This window comes from Buteo buteo, chromosome 24 (assembly GCF_964188355.1).
Source record: "Buteo buteo chromosome 24, bButBut1.hap1.1, whole genome shotgun sequence".
Classification (NCBI taxonomy): Eukaryota; Metazoa; Chordata; class Aves; order Accipitriformes; family Accipitridae; genus Buteo; species Buteo buteo.
The window spans coordinates 20,968,826-20,988,615 of NC_134194.1; the positions used below are offsets into that span (position 1 = coordinate 20,968,826).

The window sequence follows — 19,790 nt, forward strand, 5'->3', positions numbered from 1 at the left end:
CATCTTTTACACATTTCAAATTATACCACAGCAAACTTTTTCACCTGGCCTCTATTGGGACAGACAGAATTTTTCACTGTGCTCAAATATTACGCAACATGAAAGCTACCTTAGCAGACAGACACCATTGAAAGAAAGTTGCACATGCAGATTGTCCTTACTAAGAACACGGATGATAACATGGGTGCATGCAAAGAGATTTCTCCATTCATCACACTGATGTCAGATGTAGAAAATCCCGTTTCAGATTAGAAAATCCTGTTCTAAATCAAGTTAGTTAATCATTTTCAACTCCAAACAAATTTAATAATGCCTACAGAAGTAGCCACGGTCATTCTGACCCTTTCTGTTCTTTCCAGATTGATGAGACGTCCCTCTTGGCAGGAAAACAAACCATTGACCCAGCACAGAGCGACTTACCTGGTCAAAGTGAGGAGGCAATACCTCCCCAAATGACCACCAAAGACCACCCGAGATCCCGACACATGTGGAGAAGGCCTTTGATGTGTCATGGTTATATAATCCTCTGCATCTGCATTAGATAGTCTGAATATGTAATAGGTAGGAGTAGTTTAATAAATTATATGCAATAGTTGCAGAATAAAAGAGACACACCTGATGAATCTGGTGTGCTTGGTTTGTGCAAAGTCCGCCAAGCACCCAGACCGCAACAAAAAGCAATATATCTCCTGAGTGTGTGAGGTTGGTGCATCACACAGCATGTAACGAATCCGCTTTTAGGACAACAACACTACTTTGAGGAAATGTAAAATATTCTCAATGGCATAAGCAACATGCAGCTCTGATAAAGACCCAGTTGTCAAAGTCTCAGCTCAAAGACACCATCATCCTACTTCAGCTCATTGGGCAACTGGGAAGGTACATGACTCTCAAATCTGAACAGAAAGTGTACATCTGTGCTCAGTAACTGCCATTCCCAGGAAACATCATGCAACAGGAGAGCACACTGATGAACCCACAACTTGACCAGCTGGAGTCCGAGCAAGGCAATATCCAAAAATGAGACACCTTCAGGCTCAGTTTCAGAACACCAACAATAAACCCTGGGAATAGACAAAACACATGCCATGTCTCCACCAGGACCTCCTCACACACAGCACCCTCTCGAGACTCTCCTCAAACCCTTCACAGGTTGCATGGTTGTCCTTGACCTTCATCATTTGCAGATAGACTCCACCCAAAGAAAAGCTGCACAGACAACTTCTCCTTACCAGGGAGAATATTTGACTTCTCAGCATGTGCATGTGACAAGCAAGAGCATTTCTTCCAGTAGTATTTTAAGGGAACACTTCTATGAAAGTCTCTCTCTTTACAGCTGAAAGCATGAAAGGCACGTAGGGGACAGTCAGCCAAATGTAACACATGTGGTCTTCCACACATTCTCAGACACAAAGGACCACCTCCACATCATTACGACGAGCAAGTCAGGATGTTAAACACACACAGAAGGGAAGGGATGGCAACATACTCTTCTAGATTATGGCATAACTCAGGTGTTTAGTAGGTTACAAAACCAGGGCTGGCTCCTCCCAAAGCTCCCTTTAGGGCACTTGCCATAAGTATAGAATTAAGCTGTTAGTTAGAAACATCTCCACAACGTGCAAGCACACAGGAGGAACCTCCCAGGGCTCCCTATGCAGCTGGAACAACATGTCTGACTTGGGCCAAACTTACTTGGGAAGCCAAAACTCTCATTACATGATACTACAGATGGGCACCGAACAGGGAAAGGAGCAAACCAGATCTCTTGTGTCCTTCCACAGCCCCGCACAAACACCTCCAAGACTCTCGTCTCCAAGCCGTCACAACTTGCCTGGTGTTCGTTGACCCTCATAGCTTGCAAGCACTTGTCATCAAAGGGCCAGAACCCAGACCATTTGTCCTCAACATGCACCACTACCATGCCACGGACCTCACCGAGATTTCACTACGTCTCCGTACAGAGAAGGAAGATACATTGCCTGCTCACTAGCCTTCTGGAGAGAAACCTCGGTGTTCTAAGAGTAAAAGAGGAGCTGTCCTGCGGGAGAGGCTGGGTCAGTGAACAGCATGTAACACATCAGCGACGTGACAAAAGCAGCAAGCCCCGCTGAGAGGAAGCTCCAGCAGGCAACAGCAGCCTCCCGCTTCTCCTGCCTCCCGCAGCAACGGTCACGCTGAGCCGCCCTCCCACCATCACCTCCCGGGAGCACGAGGCGGCAGCGCCCCGCGCGTGGCTGAGCGAAGCTTTGCCTTCCCGCTACCTCCACCTCCCGAGGCAGGAGGCAGAAGACGGGGGGGAAAGGGCGGAGAAGCAGCGGAGGGAAGCGCCGCGCCGCGCCGCGCCGCGGAGAAGGGCTGGTGGGAGGAACTCACCGGGGGAGCGGCGGGGTCCGCGCGGCGGGCGCCGGCAGGGTCCTCCCCGAGCAGCGGCGCGGGCTCGTCGGGCGGCGGCCGGGCCGGGAGCGTGTCGCAGCAGCTGCCGGCCGACAAGCGGAGCTGGCTCTTGCGCGAGTCGGCGGTGAGCGACACCTCGTGCGAGTAGGAGTGCAGGAAGGCGCGGACGCCGTCGATGCCCACGAAGTGCGAGGCCGGGACGCCGCGCAAGGCGCCGCTGCCCGCCGCCAGCAGCTGCGAGCGGCGCCAGCGCCGCAGGCGCAGCGCCAGCAGCAGCAGCAGGAAGGCGAGGAAGAGGCAGGACACGGCCGCCACGGCCACCACCAGCCACCGCGTCAGGCTGCCGGCCGGCTCGCCCGGCGCCGCCGCCGCCGCGCTGCCCAGCTCCGACAGCAGCTCGGCCACGCTCTCGGCCAGCACCACCGTCAGCGTGGCCGTGGCCGACAGCGCCGGCCGCCCGTGGTCCTTCACCACCACCACCAGGCTCTGCCGCGCCGCGTCGCGGGCCAGCGGGAAGCGCGCCGTCCGCACCTCGCCGCTGTGCAGCCCCACGCGGAACAGCCCCGGCTCCGTCGCCTTGGCCAGCTCGTACGACAGCCACGCGTTCTGCCCCGCGTCCGCGTCCACCGCCACCACCTTGGCCACCAGCGCCCCGGGCTCCGCCGAGCGCGGCGCCAGCTCCACGCCCGCCCAGCCCGCGCCCGGCGCCGGCGCCGGCGGCGGGTACAGCACCTGCGGCGCGTTGTCGTTCTCGTCCACGATCACGAGCCGCACCGACACGTTGCTGCTCAGCGCCGGCGCGCCGCCGTCCTCCGCCCGCACCCACAGCCCCACCTCGCGCACCTCCTCGTAGTCGAAGGAGCGCAGCGCGTACAGCGCGCCCGTCTCCGCCTGCACCGACACGTAGGACGACAGCGGCGCGCCCCGCACCCGCCCCTCCGACAGCCGGTACCGCACGCGCGCGTTCTGCCCCCAGTCCGCGTCCGCCGCCCGCACCGTCAGCACCAGCGCGCCCGCCGCGTTGTTCTCGGGCAGCCGGGCGCTGTAGCGCGCCTCCGCGAACACCGGCGCGTTGTCGTTCACGTCCAGCACCCGCAGCGCCAGCACCGCGCTGCTCCACAGCGCCGGCGACCCGCCGTCCGCCGCCCGCACCGTCACGTTGTACTCCGCCACCTCCTCCCGGTCCAGAGCCCTCGCCGTCACCACGCGGTAGTAGTCCTCCAAGGACTTCTCCAGCCGGAACGGCAGGCGCTCGCCGATGCTGCACCGCACCTCGCCGTTCGCCCCCGAGTCCCGGTCCTGCACGTGCAGCAGGGCCACCACCGTGCCCGGCGGCGCGTCCTCCGAGATCGCGCTCAGCGCCGACCGCACCGAAATCTGGGGCGCGTTGTCGTTGACGTCTGTCACCGTGATCGCGACTTTGGCCGTGTCGGAAAGGCCCCCGCCATCCCGCGCCTGCACCTCCAGTTCGTGCGAGTCGCCTTCCTCGAAGTCCAGGTTCCGCATCAGCGTGATCGATCCAGTATCGGCGTCCAGCTGGAAAATCTTGGAAGCTTTCTCTTTAATTTTCTTCAACGAATACTTCACGTGCCCGTAGATGCCGTCGTCGGCGTCGGTGGCCGTGACGGTGACGAGGACGGAGCCCACGGGCACGTCCTCCGGCACACGCAGCGTGTACTCCGCCTGGCTGAACATGGGCGCGTTGTCGTTCGCGTCCAGCACCGCCACGCGGATCCGCGCCGTGCCCGTCCGCGCCGGCTCTCCGCCGTCGCTCGCCCTCAGCACCAGCTCGTGAAACGCCGCCTCCTCCCGGTCCAGCGCCTTCGCCAGCACCAGCTCGGGACGCTGCTCCCCGCCGGGACCCGCCTGCACGGCCAGCGAGAAGTGCTCGTCGCCGCTCAGCTCGTAGCTCTGCAGCGAATTCGCTCCCGAGTCCGGGTCGTGGGCCTCGGCGAGGGGAAACCGTGACCCAGGGGCTGTAGTCTCGCTCATTCTCTCCTCCAGCTCGAGTTCCTTGAATCTCGGCGCGTTGTCGTTAATGTCCGTGATTTCCACCTCGATGCCGTAAACCTGCATTTCCCCCTCCACTATCACCTCACAGCGCAGCACGCATCGCTGCACACTCTCGCAGAGCTGCTCTCTGTCTATCCTCTCCGCCGTCACCAAATGTCCCGTCTTCCCGTGCAGAGCGAAATACTGCGTCCTCCCCTCGGAGACAACGCGGACGCCGCGTTCGCGGAGCGCCGGCAGCTCCAGCCCCAGGTCCTTGGCCACGTCGCCCACGAACGAGCCCTTCGGCATCTCCTCGGGAACCGAGTAGCGCAGCTGCCCCCACGCCGCCTCCCACGCCGCCACCAGGACGCACCACAGCAGGGCTCGCTCCCGCCGGCCCCAGCGCCTCCCTGCCGCGCACATCGCCGCCGCGGCCCCGCACCGCCGCCGCACGCTCTTCCCAGGCGCTTCCCGGTCAGGCTCCGCTTCCCGCTCGGGCTCCGCTTCTCTCAGGCTCCGGCCCCGGCTCGCCGCTCCCGGCCCCTCCGCCTCGCTGCAGCACGGCTCCGCACCGCGGGGACGCTCGCAGAACCGCCCGGCCGCCGAGCCAGCCAGCGAGCGAGCGAGCCAGCCGGGCCGCAGCGGGCGGGGCTGCCGGCAGCGCTCCGGCCTTCCTCTCGCTCCTCCTCGGTCAACAGCGGCGCCCGCAGCCTCCTCCCGGCACTGCAGGCACCCAGCGCTGCCGAGCGCTGCCCGCCCTGCCTTGCCCGCGGGCAGCGGCCGGGGACGGCACCGTCGCCACGGGGACAGCGGGGCCCGTCCAGCGGTCATCTCCTGCGCTGCCTTTTCGCCAGCCCATCTCTCCTTCCACCCGCGAGGCGATCACGACCAGGAGGAAGGCAGAGGCCTCCCGCCCCCGCCGTGCTGTTCCGACCGCACGGGAAAAATCCCTTGCTAACGCCGAGACATGCCAAGTAAAATAACGCCTCTTCGTCTCACATGCACGTGATTACGAGCCTCATCCCATTAGTCCGAAGGCACAATCTCCAACACAAATTTGTGTAGCGCTCATGCCTGAATGACTGCTACAGGGAGAGCAAGAGGAAACAGGCTCTGAAACACAACCCGGGATATTCAGACACAGACAACCCCCCACCCCCACTCACCCCACCCCACCCCCCTCCGAACCAGAGTTAGCAACCCCAGCGGCAGGAACTTTTCTTTAAAGACTTCCGTTCCTAAGGAGCACGCTTGGATTTAACTACGCCACGATCACTGACTGAGATTGGACATTTAAAGGCTGAAGCGTGGCCGAAGCAGGCACATGTACCCACTTGGAAAGAAGGAGGACTTTTAAGCTCGCAAGGACCCCCAATTCAATATGGAGAAGAAATAGCGAAACTTCTACAGGCAGTTCTTATACCCGAGGAAGTTCCAATAACACATTGTGAAGCCCATCACAGTGGGAATAGTGAAATGATAAAGGGACATCGAAAAGCGGATCAAGTGGCAAAAGAAGCAGCTCTCAAAGACTCAACACTTGAAGGAGCCTTAATTCCAGCACCTCGTTTAGAATCATCACCTCTACAATATACTGAGAGAGAAGATCAATAGCCAGAACAGTTAGATTGTTCTAAGAATGATCAGGGATGGTGGGTGACACCTTTAAAGCAACTGCTACTTTCTGAAAAGATGATGGAAAGTCTACTTAAAAGATTGCATCGAGAAACACATTCAAGAGCAATTGCATTGGTATTGACTGCCAAAAAGAGAGCTTGTAGGACCAAAAATACAAAATCTGACAGACATAATAGTTAAGAGATGCGCTATTTGTTGTGCTAATCACCCAAAAACTTACCAAGAGGGTTATAGGAGAAGTTGTGAAACAAGAAATACCTCCTAGGGAATACTGCCAAAGAGATGTTATGGAACTAGCACGGTGTAATTCATACAGATATTTACTGATGATAGTAGATACCTTTTTTAGGTTGGACAGAGGCCTTTCCATGTCGTTCCAAGAAGCCTAGAGAAGTCATTAAGGCCTTATTAAAAGAAATTCTCCCTAGGTTTGATACTCCAGAAGGTCTGTCTTCTGATATAGGACTCCATTTCACTGTAGAAATCGTAGAGGGAATTTCTAGTTTTGGGTTATAAAGGGAATTTACATGCCCCTTGGAATCCACAGACCAGTAGTAAAGTAATCTTGTAGAAATATGAGAGGCAATGGAGACAAGGTGCTTGAATAAAATCCCGCATGAGTGCGGATTCTCGCTGACTGGATGGCTACAGAGTTTACTACAGAACCTAATCATTTTGGTTATTACAGTGATTTTTGTTTGTATATTGTTTGGATGTCTCAAGAGTTTCATCATGAGACAGGCATCTCAACCATATGCATTAGTTAATATTTAAAATAAGGAACCTATTAGTACACACGACGTAAGGTTTAGTAACTAACTATCAGACAATGGGGCTTTATGTTTATGTCAGAAAAGGTAAAGGATTGTGGTCTGCTAAATAAACCTTGAAGAACCACATGTAACTGCCAAGACAGAGTAAGTAGGTAAGAGGTAATTCCTACAGGGGGAGATTGCAACCACCGACTCGTTGACCACCTACTCAAATGACACCACCTACTCGAAAGAAGACCATGAAAGAAGACCGAGTCTGTGCACTAATTTAGATGACAGGCGAAGAAGAAAGAACCAATCGTTAAGGGAAATAATAGTGAATATGTATCACTTAATTAGATAAACGTAGGGAGTTTTGAGACAAAGGTGTGCTGTCTTGAGACAGGCACCCGTTCATGTGCATCCATGAAATTAATTTAAAAATACCTCGACTCTCTGTGGTATTGGCTTGCGGGCCGCGTAAACGAACCCCGTTTGTGGGACAACAATAAGGAACAAGCTGGAAATTAACTACACCACGACCATTGGCTGAGTTTAGACATTGAAAGGCCCAAGAAGGTGGGGTCAATCAACTGGGAATCTAAGCCACCTGAGCCCGTACCTTAACCTCTAAGACGACTTTCTGTATTCGTCGTGCTTGAATGAGTGCTACAAGGAGAGCAAGAGAAAACAGGCTCTGAAATACAAAACGTGATAGTCGGACATACACTCTACTCTCCTGGAGAAATAAGCATTTCAGTCTCATGAACCCACGCTTCAGTAATTTTCCTTGAAATACTCCCCTTCATACGGCCCATTCTGTGGGTGGAGGGTGACTGCAACCATACGACACCTTTGCGTTGCTCCCAGTTTTTCTTCTGCACCTATCTTCCCGTCAGTCGTCAAGTCCCGACAGTATTTTAGAACGGGATGAGAGCAATGGAGTGCTTCAGTGACGACACTGAGCTAATGGCTACATCATTAAACTGCTGGAAGACCTACAGAGGCAGCTAATACCGAAACAGGAAACTTAACGGACTTGAATGGGTGATTTCTCATGAGGCCACATAAATTAAGGGTCTGCATGCTTCATAGGCATTTACACCTAAACAATTAATTCGATAACGTGAAGGAATCGGCTAGGAAGGGGCGATGACGACCAGAAAGAAACGACACGCCTCCCGTGCTTTTGTTATTTCTACCGCGGGGAAAAACGTTTTTGTTATGGTGATACAATGTAGAGATAAAGTGCTCTTAATATTCCGTGCAGAGCATTACCAGTCTCGGCCCGTTAGTCCAAAAGCACAATCTGCACCACCAGTTGCACAGCAATAAGCAGCAGTCGTGCTTGCACGACTTTTCCCTCACCCTTTCCACAGATCAAAAGTGTGTCACACTGGAACGCCACCAGCCATAGCACAAGGCAGCAACGAAGTTCCCCCCTCACAAGGAGTCCTCCTCAGGGACGGCCCTTCGCTCTCGACTTCGTTGCTTTTCGGCTGCACACCGGAGGCCGCTCTCAATCAGCCTCCATTTCGCCCCACTTTGTTTTTTCGGGCTTGTTTTGTTTTGTTTTTACAGCCTTACACGGTACAGACCGTGCTTACATTTAGGACTTGCTGCTCCACTCGAGAGTAACTCAGCAGCAGGCAGCGATGCACATGCCCCCTCTGTTCGGGGCTCTATCACAAAACAGAAAACAACTAGCACATAGCACAGCCTTAGCGTTGGCCCTTTCATTCGTTCGCGGAAAGAGAGCGCGTCAGCAGGCGCCCAAGCGGCCGAAGGACGAGCAAGAGCCCGCTCCCCTCGGCGCGAGGTTAGGAAAGGCTCAGAGACAAGGACTGCGCGGGCTTACAGACCTGCGGGGCCTCGGCGTCCGCGGGCGGCTCTCCCGCGCCGGCGCTGCTGGTCGGGCTCCGCTTCCCGCAGGGCTCCGCGCCGAGAAGCTCCTCCGCGGCCAGGCTGGGCAGCGGCGGCGGCAGCCAAGCGCCCTCGGCGACGGCGCGGCCCGGCGCCACGCACAGGTTGTAGGAGTAGGGCAAGGTGCCCTCGCAGAAGTCGGCCGGGAAGGCGGCGCCGGCCACGGAGAAGCGCTGCGCGCCCAGGCAGCGCAGGACGGCGGGCGGCCCGGCCCGGCGCACCCGCGCCAGCACGGCCAGCGCCACGCTCAGCAGGAAGAGGGCGGAGAGGAGCGCCAGCGCCAGCACCAGGTAGAACTGCAGCTCCGCCGGCGAGTCGGCGCCCGCCGCCCGCTCGCTCAGCTCCGGCAGCGCCTCCTGCAAGCTCTCGGCCAGCACCACGTGCAGCGTGGCCGTGGCCGACAGCGCCGGCTGCCCGTGGTCCTTCACCACGGCCACCAGCCGCTGCTTCGCCGCGTCCCTCTCCGACACGGCCCGCGCCGTCCGCACCTCGCCGCTGTGCAGCCCCACGCGGAACAGCGCCGGCTCCGGCGCCTGCACCAGCTCGTACGACAGCCACGCGTTGCGCCCCGCGTCCGCGTCCACCGCCACCACCTTGGCCACCAGGTACCCGGCCTCGGCCGACCGCGGCACCACCTCGAACGGGGCTGCGCCCGGGGCCGCCCCCGCGCCCGCCCCCGCGCCCGCCGCCGGCCACAGCACCCGCGGCGCGTTGTCGTTGCGGTCCAGCACGAAGACGCGCACCGTCGCCGTCGAGCTCCGCGCCGGCGCCCCGCCGTCCTGCGCCCGCACCGCCACCGCGAACTCGCGGCACTGCTCGTAGTCGAAGGAGCGCTGCGCGTACACCGCGCCGCTCCGCGCCTCCACCGACACGTACGGCGCCGCGCCCGCCGCGCCCGCGCTGCCGCCCGCCAGCCAGTAGCTGACGCGCCCGTTGGCGCCCGCGTCCGCGTCCCGCGCGCGCACGCGCAGCACCGGCGCGCCCGCCGCGTTGTTCTCCGCCACGTAGGCGCTGTAGGCGGCCTCCTCGAACACCGGCGCGTTGTCGTTCACGTCCGACACCTCCAGCACCAGCGCCGCGCGGCTGGAGAGCGCCGGGCTGCCCCGGTCCCTGGCCACCACCGCCACCCGGTGCTCGGCCGCCTGCTCCCGGTCCAGCGCGCTCGCCGTCACCACCTTGTACGAGCCGCCCGACGACGCCACGATCGACAGCGGCGCCTCGCCCGACAGCTCACACGACACCTGGCCGTTCTCCCCGGAGTCCGGGTCGTTCACGTTCAGGAGAGCCACCACCGTGCCGGCCGGCGCGTCCTCGGGCACCGGGCTCGACACCGACAACATCGTGATTTCGGGCGCGTTGTCGTTCACGTCCAGCACCTCCACCTCCACCTTGCAGTGCGCCACCAGACCGCCCCCGTCCCTCGCTTCCACCAGCACTGTGTAGCCTCGCGTGTCCTCGAAGTCCAGCGCCTCCTGCAGCGTGATCATCCCGCTCTCCGCGTCCACCACGAACTTCTGAAGCACCTTGTCCGGCATTTTCCCGAAGCCGTAGGTGATGCGGGCGTTGGTGCCGGCGTCGGCGTCGGAGGCCGAGACGTTCAGCACCATCGAGCCCGGCGGCGCGTCCTCCCGCAGGCTGGCGCGGTAGCGGTCCTGCGCGAACACGGGTGGGTTGTCGTTGGCGTCGGTGACGTTGATGCCGAGCTGGGCGGTGCCGCTGCGGGGCGGCTCGCCGCCGTCCAGCGCCGTCAGCACCAGCCGCAGGCTCTGCTCACTCTCCCGGTCCAGGGCGCGCCGCAGCACCAGCTCCGCGAACTTGCTGCCGTCCTGGCTCTCCTTCACCTCCACCGCGAAGTACCCGTTGGCCTCCAGCTCGTAGCCCTGCACCGAGTTGCTGCCCACGTCTGCGTCCTCGGCCGTGCCCAAGGCAAAGCGGGTGCCGGGAGAAGTCAACTCGTTGATCTCCAGCTGGAAACTGTCTTGCAGGAAGCGCGGAGCGTTGTCGTTGATGTCCAGGATGGCCACCTCGACGTGGAAAACGTTGAGCGGGTTCTGCACCAGCGCCTCGAAGCTGACGGAGCAGGACGCCGCCTCGCCGCACATCTCCTCCCGGTCCAGCCTCTCGCTCACGTAGAGGTTCCCGCTCTCCCCGCTCACGGTAAAGTATTTCAGCTGCCTTTTAGCGGCGGACGCCACCCGCAGCTGGCGTGCCGGCAGGTCGGCCGGGCTCAGCCCCAGGTCCCGCGCCAGCGGCCCCACCAGCGAGCCTCTGCCCAGCTCCTCGGGGATGGCGTAGCGGACCCGCTCCGGCGCCGCCCGGCAGCACAAGCCCAGCAGCAAAGCGGGCAGCAGCACTCGCCCGGCTGCTCGCCGGCCGCTCTGCCTCTGCCTCTGCCTCTGCCTGCCCGCCATTCTGGGCAGCGCTCGCCGCGCTCCTCCCTCCTGCCGCTGCCCTGCGTCCCTTCCAGCCACTCTCCGCAGCGAGCGCAGGGCCCGCCGGAGGCCAGCGATCTCGGCGCCGGCTCGGACGCCGCTGCTCCCCGCGCCGCGCCGCCTCTCGCCTCTGCTGCCCGTGCCGCTGCCGCTCTGGCCGGCGCCGTGCGAGCGAGCAGCCTGCGGGGGCAGGACGCTGCGGCGGCTCCGCCTGCGGCTGCGGCTCCGGCTGCGGCTCCAGCGCCGCTCCGCCTCGGCCAACAGCGGCACCCGGAGGCGCCGCGACGCCACCGCAGCCGGCTGATGGCCGCGCTCGCTCACGGCGGCCCGGGCTTTCCATCTGTACGCGTCAAGCTTGGCGGTCTCTCTTTTAATACAAAAGGACACTCAGAGGCACGGACGTCATGCTTGGCAGGAACGCTAGGCATTATAATACAACCGTCGTCTCCCACTCAAGAAGGATTTTGAGGCCGCAGTAGACTTTTAAAGTAGTGACACACTCTGTCATGTACCTTTACGTCTTCTGGCGTGAGTTGGTGTGAAAACGAAGAGGGAAATGTCTGCGACAGAGCAATAAAGAAGTTTTGCCGTGCATGTTTTCAGCCTTTCCTGATGTTTCATCTCCCTGCCCACGTGTGCCTCGGAAGCCCACACAAAAAGAGTGAATTTCATTTTACTCTGAAATGCTCAGGTTTGATTCTGATGTAGAACAACAGTTAACACTGATGGAGAGATGTGAAGCCTAAAGGTAGTGGACCTGAACTCAGACCAATGTCACTGTACATGCCTTGCAGAGAAGAACAAAGCGCCACAGGTTCCTTTAATGAGAACAACAAAACTCAGCAGCACTTAATTAAACCAAAGAAGCCAAAACAAGTACCTCTCACTAAGCAAGTTGCGGCAGGTGATTTGCTACTGTGACACATCCAGGCCTGTGCAGGCTAGGAAATCACACAGAGGGACATGTAGCCTTGTAGTCCTCAGAGACATAAGAACAAGCTACAGGTAGGTGGGATTGGCCAGCAGTACTCTACGCCAGTCTGTACCACCTTCCTGAGTAGACAGCTTGCCAGAGGGGCATCAGAGGTGACTGCTGCTGTGCAATAATGCTCATTGATCTTCATTAGTGCTCGTTATCCACTTGGAGTAAGCGATGGGTAGGGGGGTGTGCAAGTGTTCTCCACGAGTTCCTTCCTGCAAAACAGCAGCTCAAATCTCTCAGCCATTTCTGATGATTAATAAACAAAACCAAACACTCTGACTTCCTCCACCGAGGTAAGTATTTGACTACTGGAATGTACAGAGGTTTGGCCACAACTCTGCCTTGATTTTTCATCTCCCAGAGCACCTGGAAGTGACTGAGGTCTGAACCCACAAGCAAAGCCCTGAAGTCTTACTTTGGACTACATAGTAGGGGGGTCACTTTTGGAAATCCGTCAGTCCTTGTGACCTTTTTGACTGTGTAAATGCTTTGTCAAAGGTCTTTATCTAGGTATAAGGGCATGTGAGAAACTCTGTTTTAACTTCTGTTTCATTTTCCTCACACAGAAAAGTCTTGTCTTCACGTGGTTCTCCAGGGAAGTCAGTGTTTGCTGCAAAACAACACTCAGTTCCAACTGCAAAAGAACAATCCACAAGTGGAAAACATGAAGCATGACCTTCTGGGAAACAAAGCCTGAAGGCAGATCAAAGGATGGGAAAATGTAATTACCACTTTGATGAAACTCTGCATCAAAACATTACAGGGAGAAATACATGGATAGAGGAGGTTTCACACAGGAATTACACAACGTTCCACCCCTACGTCATTGTTCTCATTTCTCTCCAACCCTACGCAACTTGCAGGTTAGCTTCTGACCCTCATAACTGGCACACACATGTCATGAGAGGTTAATGCATCATGATCATACCAAGAAAGGACATACATTTGTCTGCTCACCACTATTCTCAGAAGAAACATAAGTTTTCAACAGCACACGAGAGTTAACATGGCCAAAATAAAAGACAAGTGGTCATCGAACAGTGACTGGGTCATCAAACTCTTTGCTTAGGAGGAACCTCGTCTCCTCTTTTATCACACACACTGTTCCACAGAGATGCAACTTCTTCAAAGGTCATGTTTACATCTATTCACCCATAACAAAACCAAAACACAATGTACCCTCCTTTACATCTCCTGCCTTCCACACCAGCTGTAACATAAACAAGAGGCACTACCACTGTCCTGGTTTCAGCCGGGATGGAGTTAACTGTCTTCCTAGTAGCTGGTACAGTGCTATGTTTTGAGTTCAGTATGTGAAGAATGTTGATAACACTGATGTTTTCAGTTGTTGCTCAGTAGTGTTTAGACTATGGTCGGGGATTTTTCAGCTTCTCATGCCCAGCCAGGGCACCTGACCCAAACTGGCCAACGGTGTATTCCATACCATGTGACGTCCCATCTAGTTTAGGAACTGGGAAGGGGGGAGAAGGGATTTCGCCACTCGGGGACTGGCTGGGTGTCGGTCGGCGGGTGGTGAGCAATTGCCCTGCGCATCATTTGTACATTTCAATCCTTTTATTACTTACTGTTGTCATTTTATTAGTGTTATCATTATCATTATTAGTTTCTTCTTTTCTGTTCTATTAAACCGTTCTTATCTCAACCCAGGAGTTTTACTTCTTTTCCTGATTTCCTCCCCCATCCCACTGGACGGGGGGCAGTGAGTGAGTGGCTGCGTGGTGCTTAGTTGCTGGCTGGGGTTAAACCACGACAACCACACAACACATTGCTAAAAGAAGATATGCCACTGCTTATAACTAAACCTACTTGTATAGAACACCAGGGGGCAGGGAGGGGGCAAGAAAAGGAAAAAAAAATCAGGCAAGCAATGCAGGGAAGCATTAAAAGTACTGTCAAAGAAACTCACCAGGAAGATGTCTCAGTCTTCACTGTGGACATTCAAATTCATCCCCCAGAGCACCTGGGAGCCATTGTGTTCTCCAGCTGCATGTGCAACCCTAAAGTCTTACTCTGGACTGCAGATTAGGGGGGGTCCTTTTATGAAAAACTCATCAGCTCTCGTCACTTTTTCTACTCTGTGGCCTGCTCGTCTCCCACAAGTCTGAAGCCAGAAGTGGAAACAAGTAATCAGAGGCCACTTTCTCAAGCTAAGTCTTCTGAGAAAGTATAACAGATTCTCTTTTAGCTTCTGCTTTCTTTTTCTCATACATAAAATTCTGTCTTCCAGTGGCTGAGGGCTTGCCAGGGAAAGTAAGGATTTGCTGCAAAACAACACTCCGCATCTCCAAAGATAAAGAACTATCCAGACATGGGGCAAAATGAACCCTGACCTTCCAGGAAACAAAGGCATGGAAGACAGGTTAATTACAATTATGAGGAAACTCTACGTCACAGATGTTACAGGAAGATACAGATGGATAAAGGAGGTTTCACACAGGATCTAACTGTGCATCATGGTTCTGCAGGGAATGTTATTTTACAAATGCTTTATAGCTGGAGGACTGCCATTGCCTTTCAGGACAGGGGAACCAGGATCACCGCATGAATGGCACGGGCCTTGGCACCAGGCGTGAAATGAAACCATTGCTCAACCAAAGCCACATTGACCCACCAACTTTCCTGCTTGGGAGCCAGCCTGCTGGCTCTGCATTCACAGCCTTTATTTGCACCATGGACAACATCCAAGGTTTGGCCATGTATCAGCCACAGGCAAAAGAGCATTTCACTAGGCAACACTGTAGAGAAACAGAAGCCTATCCAAGTCTTTGTCTTGGCAGCTCTAAACCTTCAAGGTATGGATGGAAACTTCAAGGCATGGATGGACAAAATCCTGTATTTATGACATAGCAACTACAGCCCTCCAGGGAAATGCTTTTCTGCCCTCAGCTGTACATCAACATCTCCATCCTCACCTCGATAGGCAAGGAAGGGGCTACCTCCAAGGATGGAATGAACACTGAGAAATAGCTGCAGCAAGAACACCGAGAACTCATGCCTGGAGAAAATTGATCCATCCCACTGATCCTGCCATTTCTGTAGCAGCCTTCCTCCAAAAGGTGGGAGGGCGGACAGGGAGACTCCCTTCTTTCTTTACTCAGAACAAACTTTCATTTCTCTATTCATGGAACCGCACGCTCATTTCCTTTTGGACTTCCATTATAAAACCAGCAATAACCAACAGCTATGTGTCCAATGCTATCAATCAGGTCCAAGTGCATCTCAATGGGAAAAAGTGTTGAGAAAGGAAAACAAGCTCTGCAACACAAAACTGACCATGTTGCAGAGTCTGTTATGCAGAGTCAGGCAATTTCACTTGAGATCAAAAGGTTTCAGGGACACCCGTTTTAGTTTCTACCATTTTACTCAGCACAGAGTCAACTTGCTGCTCTGAATGGATGGTGATAACACTGTTCCTTCTTTCATTCCTTCCTGGAGACATAGATCAGCACTTCCCTTCCATGCCACCCAGGGAAACCCATGGGAAAGAGGACAGAGGTTCAGAAAGGCTCAAGGAAAACAGAGAGAGAGCGTGGGCTTATAGACATGTGGCCCCTCGGTGTCCATGGGCAGCCCTTCTGTGCTTGCACTGGTGCTCAGGCTCCACTTCCCACAGGTGTCCCTGCCAAAAAAGTCCTCTGCTAGCAGGAGGACCATCATCGTTCTACAGGCACAGTTATTGCGCTGTCCTGACTTCAGCTGGGATAGAGTTAATTTTCGTTCTAGTAGCTGATAACAGTGGTATGGTTTGGATTCAGTATGAGAAGGATGTTGAGAACACACTGATGTTTTCATTGGTTGCTAAGTAGTGTTTAGACCAAGTCAAGGATTTTTCAGCTTCTCATGCCCAACCAGCACGAAGGCTGGCAGGGTACAAGAAGCTGGGAGGAGACACACAGCCAGCACAGCTGACCCAAACTGGCCAAAGGGGTATTCCCTACCATGTGACGTCATGCCTAGTATATAAAGTGGGGGGAGTGGGGCTGGGGAGGGGATTGCTGCTTGGGAACTAACTGCCATTTTTATAATTCTTACTGTTATCATTATTAGTTTGTTCCCTTCTGCCGCGTTTTCCCATCGCGACAATCTAAAAGAAACGACGGATCGCCAGGGTCTCACCCTGGGGAGAAACGGACCGACACAGATACTGTGGATCAAGCGCTTTATCCGTTTAATTACTGTGTAGCACTTGGTTATATACCATAGCCATGCACAAGCCATCTACTGATTGGTTAACATGTGCTGTCCACGAGGCTAAAGCAATAGTTCGATTGGATAAGGTCTTCTGATCACGCGAACGATTCCTCCTGTCTTTGTCTTGCCAGGTGTCCTGCCTTCGGTCACGTAGGCCCATCTTGCTTAGCTTTTTGTGCCTGTTTCATCAAACTTTGTAGCAACAGTTAGCCTTCACCGAGTCCTTGAGGCCTGCTGCTTGCAGGTGCCTCTGGCTCAGATTGAACAGCCCCATTGTGTCTCTCGTTCGCTATGTATCTATTCTTCTAATTATCCCACACCTTCTGTTCTATTAAACTGTTTTTATCTCAAGTCATGAGTTTTCTCTTTTTTTCCCCGATTCCCTCCCACATCCCACTGGATAGGGGGGAAGTGAGTGAGTGGCTGCGTGGTGCTTAGTTGCTCGCTGTGGTTAAACCACGACATGCACAAACACTTCATTATTGTTAGCGGACTACCATTAACTTTCAGGACAGGGAAACCAGAATCACAGCATGGATGGCACAGGCCTTGGCACCAGGCATGAAATCAAACCATTGCCCAGCCAGAGCCACATAGACCCACCTACTTTCCTGGTTCAAAGGCAGCCTCTCACCCTCCTTGCTCTGCCTTCACAGCCTGTAGTTGAACCATGGATAACATCTAACTCTTGGCCATATGTTGGCCACAGGTAAAAGCGCATTTCATTCAGCAACATTTCAGGGAAACAGAAGTATATTAAAGTCTTTGTGTTGTGTATCGAATTTGCATGGCCAAGTTTTCATAGCAGAGAGCCTAGGGGGTTGGCTTCTGTAAGAAGATGCCAGAAACTTCCCTCATGTATGACAGAGCCAGTTCCAGCTGGCTCCAAGATGGACCCACCGCTGGCCAAATTGAGCCAATCAGCAACAGTGGTAGCACCTCTATGATAGCCTATTTAAGAAGAGGTAAAACCTGCTGTGCAGCAGCAGCTGGGAGAGAGGAGTGAGAATATGTGAGAGAAACAATGATGCAGACACCAAGGTCAGTGAAGAAGGAGGTCCTCCAGGTGCCGGACCAGAAATTCCCCTGCAGCCCATGATGAAGACCATGGCGATGCAGATTGTGCCCCTGCAGCACATGTAGGTCCATGGTGGAGCAGATATCCACCCTGCAGCCCATGGAGGACCCCACGCCGGAGCAGGTGGATGTGCTATTTAAGAGGCTGTGAGCCTGTGGAGAGCCCTTGCTGGAGCAGGCTCTTGGAAGAACATGGGGCCCTGTGGAGAGGATCAAATGCTGGAGCAGGTCTTCTGGCAGCGCAGGACCTGTGACCCTTGCAGGTAATCTACACTGGAGCAGTCCATTCATGAAGGACTGCACCCCATGGAAAGGACCCATGCTGGAGCAGTTTGTGAAGATCTGCAGCTTGTGGGAAGGACTTGGTTGGTGAAGTTTGTAAAGGACTGTCTCCCATGGGTGGGACCCCAGTTGGAGCAGGGGAAGAACGTGAAGACAAAGGAGTGGCAGAGACAAACCATGGTGAACTGGCCACAACCCCCATTCCCTGTCCCCCCGCACCTCTCAGGGGAAGAAGGTAGAGAAATTGGCAGTGAAGTAGAGCCTGGGAAGAAGGGAGGAGTGGGGGGGAAGGTGTTCTAAGTTTGTTCTTGTTTCTCATTATCCTACTCTGACTTTAACTGGCAATACATAAAATTAATTTCCCTGAGTCAAGACGGGTTTGCCTGTGACAGTAACTGCTGAATGATCCCTCCCTGTCCTTATCTCGACCCATAAGGCTTTTGTCATATTTTCTCTCTACAGTCCAACTTCAGACCTGGACAAAGAAACAAAGCAGGAATGGGAAACCTACACAAGTGAAGGAATCATAGCTTAACATTTCAGATTACATCAACTGTAGTAGGTACACAGAAAAGGTAACTAGTTGCTAACAAGTCCACAGGAGGCTCACACAGGAGCTCAAACCCAAAAACATAGCTACAGTTTGTCATTGTAATTTCTTTGGATGATGGCACGAGCCTTGGCACCAGGCATGAAATCAAACCATTGATCAGCCAAAGCCACACTGACCTACCTGTTTTCCTGGCTGGGAGCCAGCCTCCCACCCTCCTTGCTCTGCATTCACAGCTTTTAGTGGCACCACAGACAATATCCACTGTTTTGGCCATATGGCGACCACAGGCAAAAGAGCATTTCATTCAGTGACATTGTAGGGAAACAGAAGTGTGCCAACGTCTTTGTCTTCGCAGCTGAACACCTTCAAGGTAGGGATGGAAACTGCTTCCTCAGCGCAACAACTACAGGAGGTCTTTTCATGTTTTGAGGCTTTCCAATTTGTGGACTGCAGTACAGATGGTTCTCCGTTCTTACCCTACAGACAAGTGTGCCTGGGTGAGCACACGCCCGTCTATGAAATTCTTCCTCTTTACAGCCATAAACATCAAAGTTTTGTACGGGAACTGCCCCTACACTCAGACAACTGGAACAGATGTGACCTTCCACATGTGATCAGACACCCTGAGGTTGAACTGTAGCTCATGACAACAAGCAAGGCAAGACTTAGGAATGTACAGCAGTCGATGGATTGGTGGAATAACATTTCTTGGGCCAAACTTACTGAGCAGAAGCAACTCACATTGCATAGTACTCCATCAGGCACACCGCTGTGTTAACTATGTCAAGCAAGGAAATGGCCATCTGTTCTCCTATAGCCTGACACACAGAGCTCCCCTGTCTTCTCTCCAGCCCTACACAACTTGCAGGTTTGTTTCTGACCTTCACATAATAGGCAAAAACATATCAGGAGAGGATAATGCACTATGCTCATACCAAGAAGGGAGGTACATTTGTCTCCTCACCACCATTGCGAGAAGGAACAGGATTCTAAAGCACAGGAATGATAAACGGACACACTAAAAGAGGAGTGGTCATCCAGCAGAGAATGGGTCATCAAACTAATGGCTTATGGGGAATCTCCTCCCCTCTTTTATCACACGCACTGTTCCACAGAGATGCTCCCGCCTCCTACTAAGGTCGTGCCTACATCTATTCCCCCTGACAATAACAGAACACAAAGATACCCTCACATCTCCCGCCTTTCACACCCAATGTAGCATGAACAAGAGGCACTAACACACGACACATTGCTAAATGAAGCGATGTTGATAATTCCAAATAAACCTACATACATATGAGACCAGGTAAAGAAAAACATAAATTAGACAAGCAAGGCAAGGAAGCATTAGAAGACAAAGTGTTCTCAGACAAACTCACCGGGAAGTCTTCTTGGTCTTCACTGCCGGTACTGAAATTCATCCCCGAGAGCACCTGGCAGTCAGTCATATCTCAAGCTGCAAGTGTGGCCCTTAAGTCTAATTCTGGACTAGATAATAGGGGCTTTCATTATCAGAAATAGTCAACAGCTCTCAGCAATTCTATTCTACT

The 19,790-nt window shown here is 54.5% G+C and overlaps 2 protein-coding genes across 2 annotated transcripts; both read right to left on the reverse strand.

Annotated features, from left to right (window-relative positions):
• Window positions 1–1,911: 1,911 nt before the first annotated feature.
• LOC142044218 (protocadherin gamma-A2-like) lies at window positions 1,912–5,539 on the reverse strand. The gene has a single exon (XM_075056422.1). It carries the CDS (start codon window positions 5,218–5,220, stop codon window positions 2,197–2,199), a length of 3,024 nt encoding a protein of 1,007 aa, XP_074912523.1. The 5' UTR covers window positions 5,221–5,539; the 3' UTR covers window positions 1,912–2,196.
• A 1,611-nt stretch (window positions 5,540–7,150) lies between these two features.
• LOC142044219 (protocadherin gamma-B5-like) lies at window positions 7,151–11,541 on the reverse strand. The gene has a single exon (XM_075056424.1). The coding sequence runs from the start codon at window positions 11,111–11,113 to the stop codon at window positions 8,600–8,602; it is 2,514 nt and encodes an 837-aa protein (XP_074912525.1). The 5' UTR covers window positions 11,114–11,541; the 3' UTR covers window positions 7,151–8,599.
• Between the last annotated feature and the right edge of the window lie 8,249 nt (window positions 11,542–19,790).

Excerpts from the sequence above, each read along its gene's own strand:
- LOC142044218 (XM_075056422.1), bottom strand. The coding sequence starts at position 5,220 with ATGACCGCTGGACGGGCCCCGCTGTCCCCGTGGCGACGGTGCCGTCCC.
- LOC142044219 (XM_075056424.1), bottom strand. The coding sequence starts at position 11,113 with ATGGCGGGCAGGCAGAGGCAGAGGCAGAGGCAGAGCGGCCGGCGAGCA.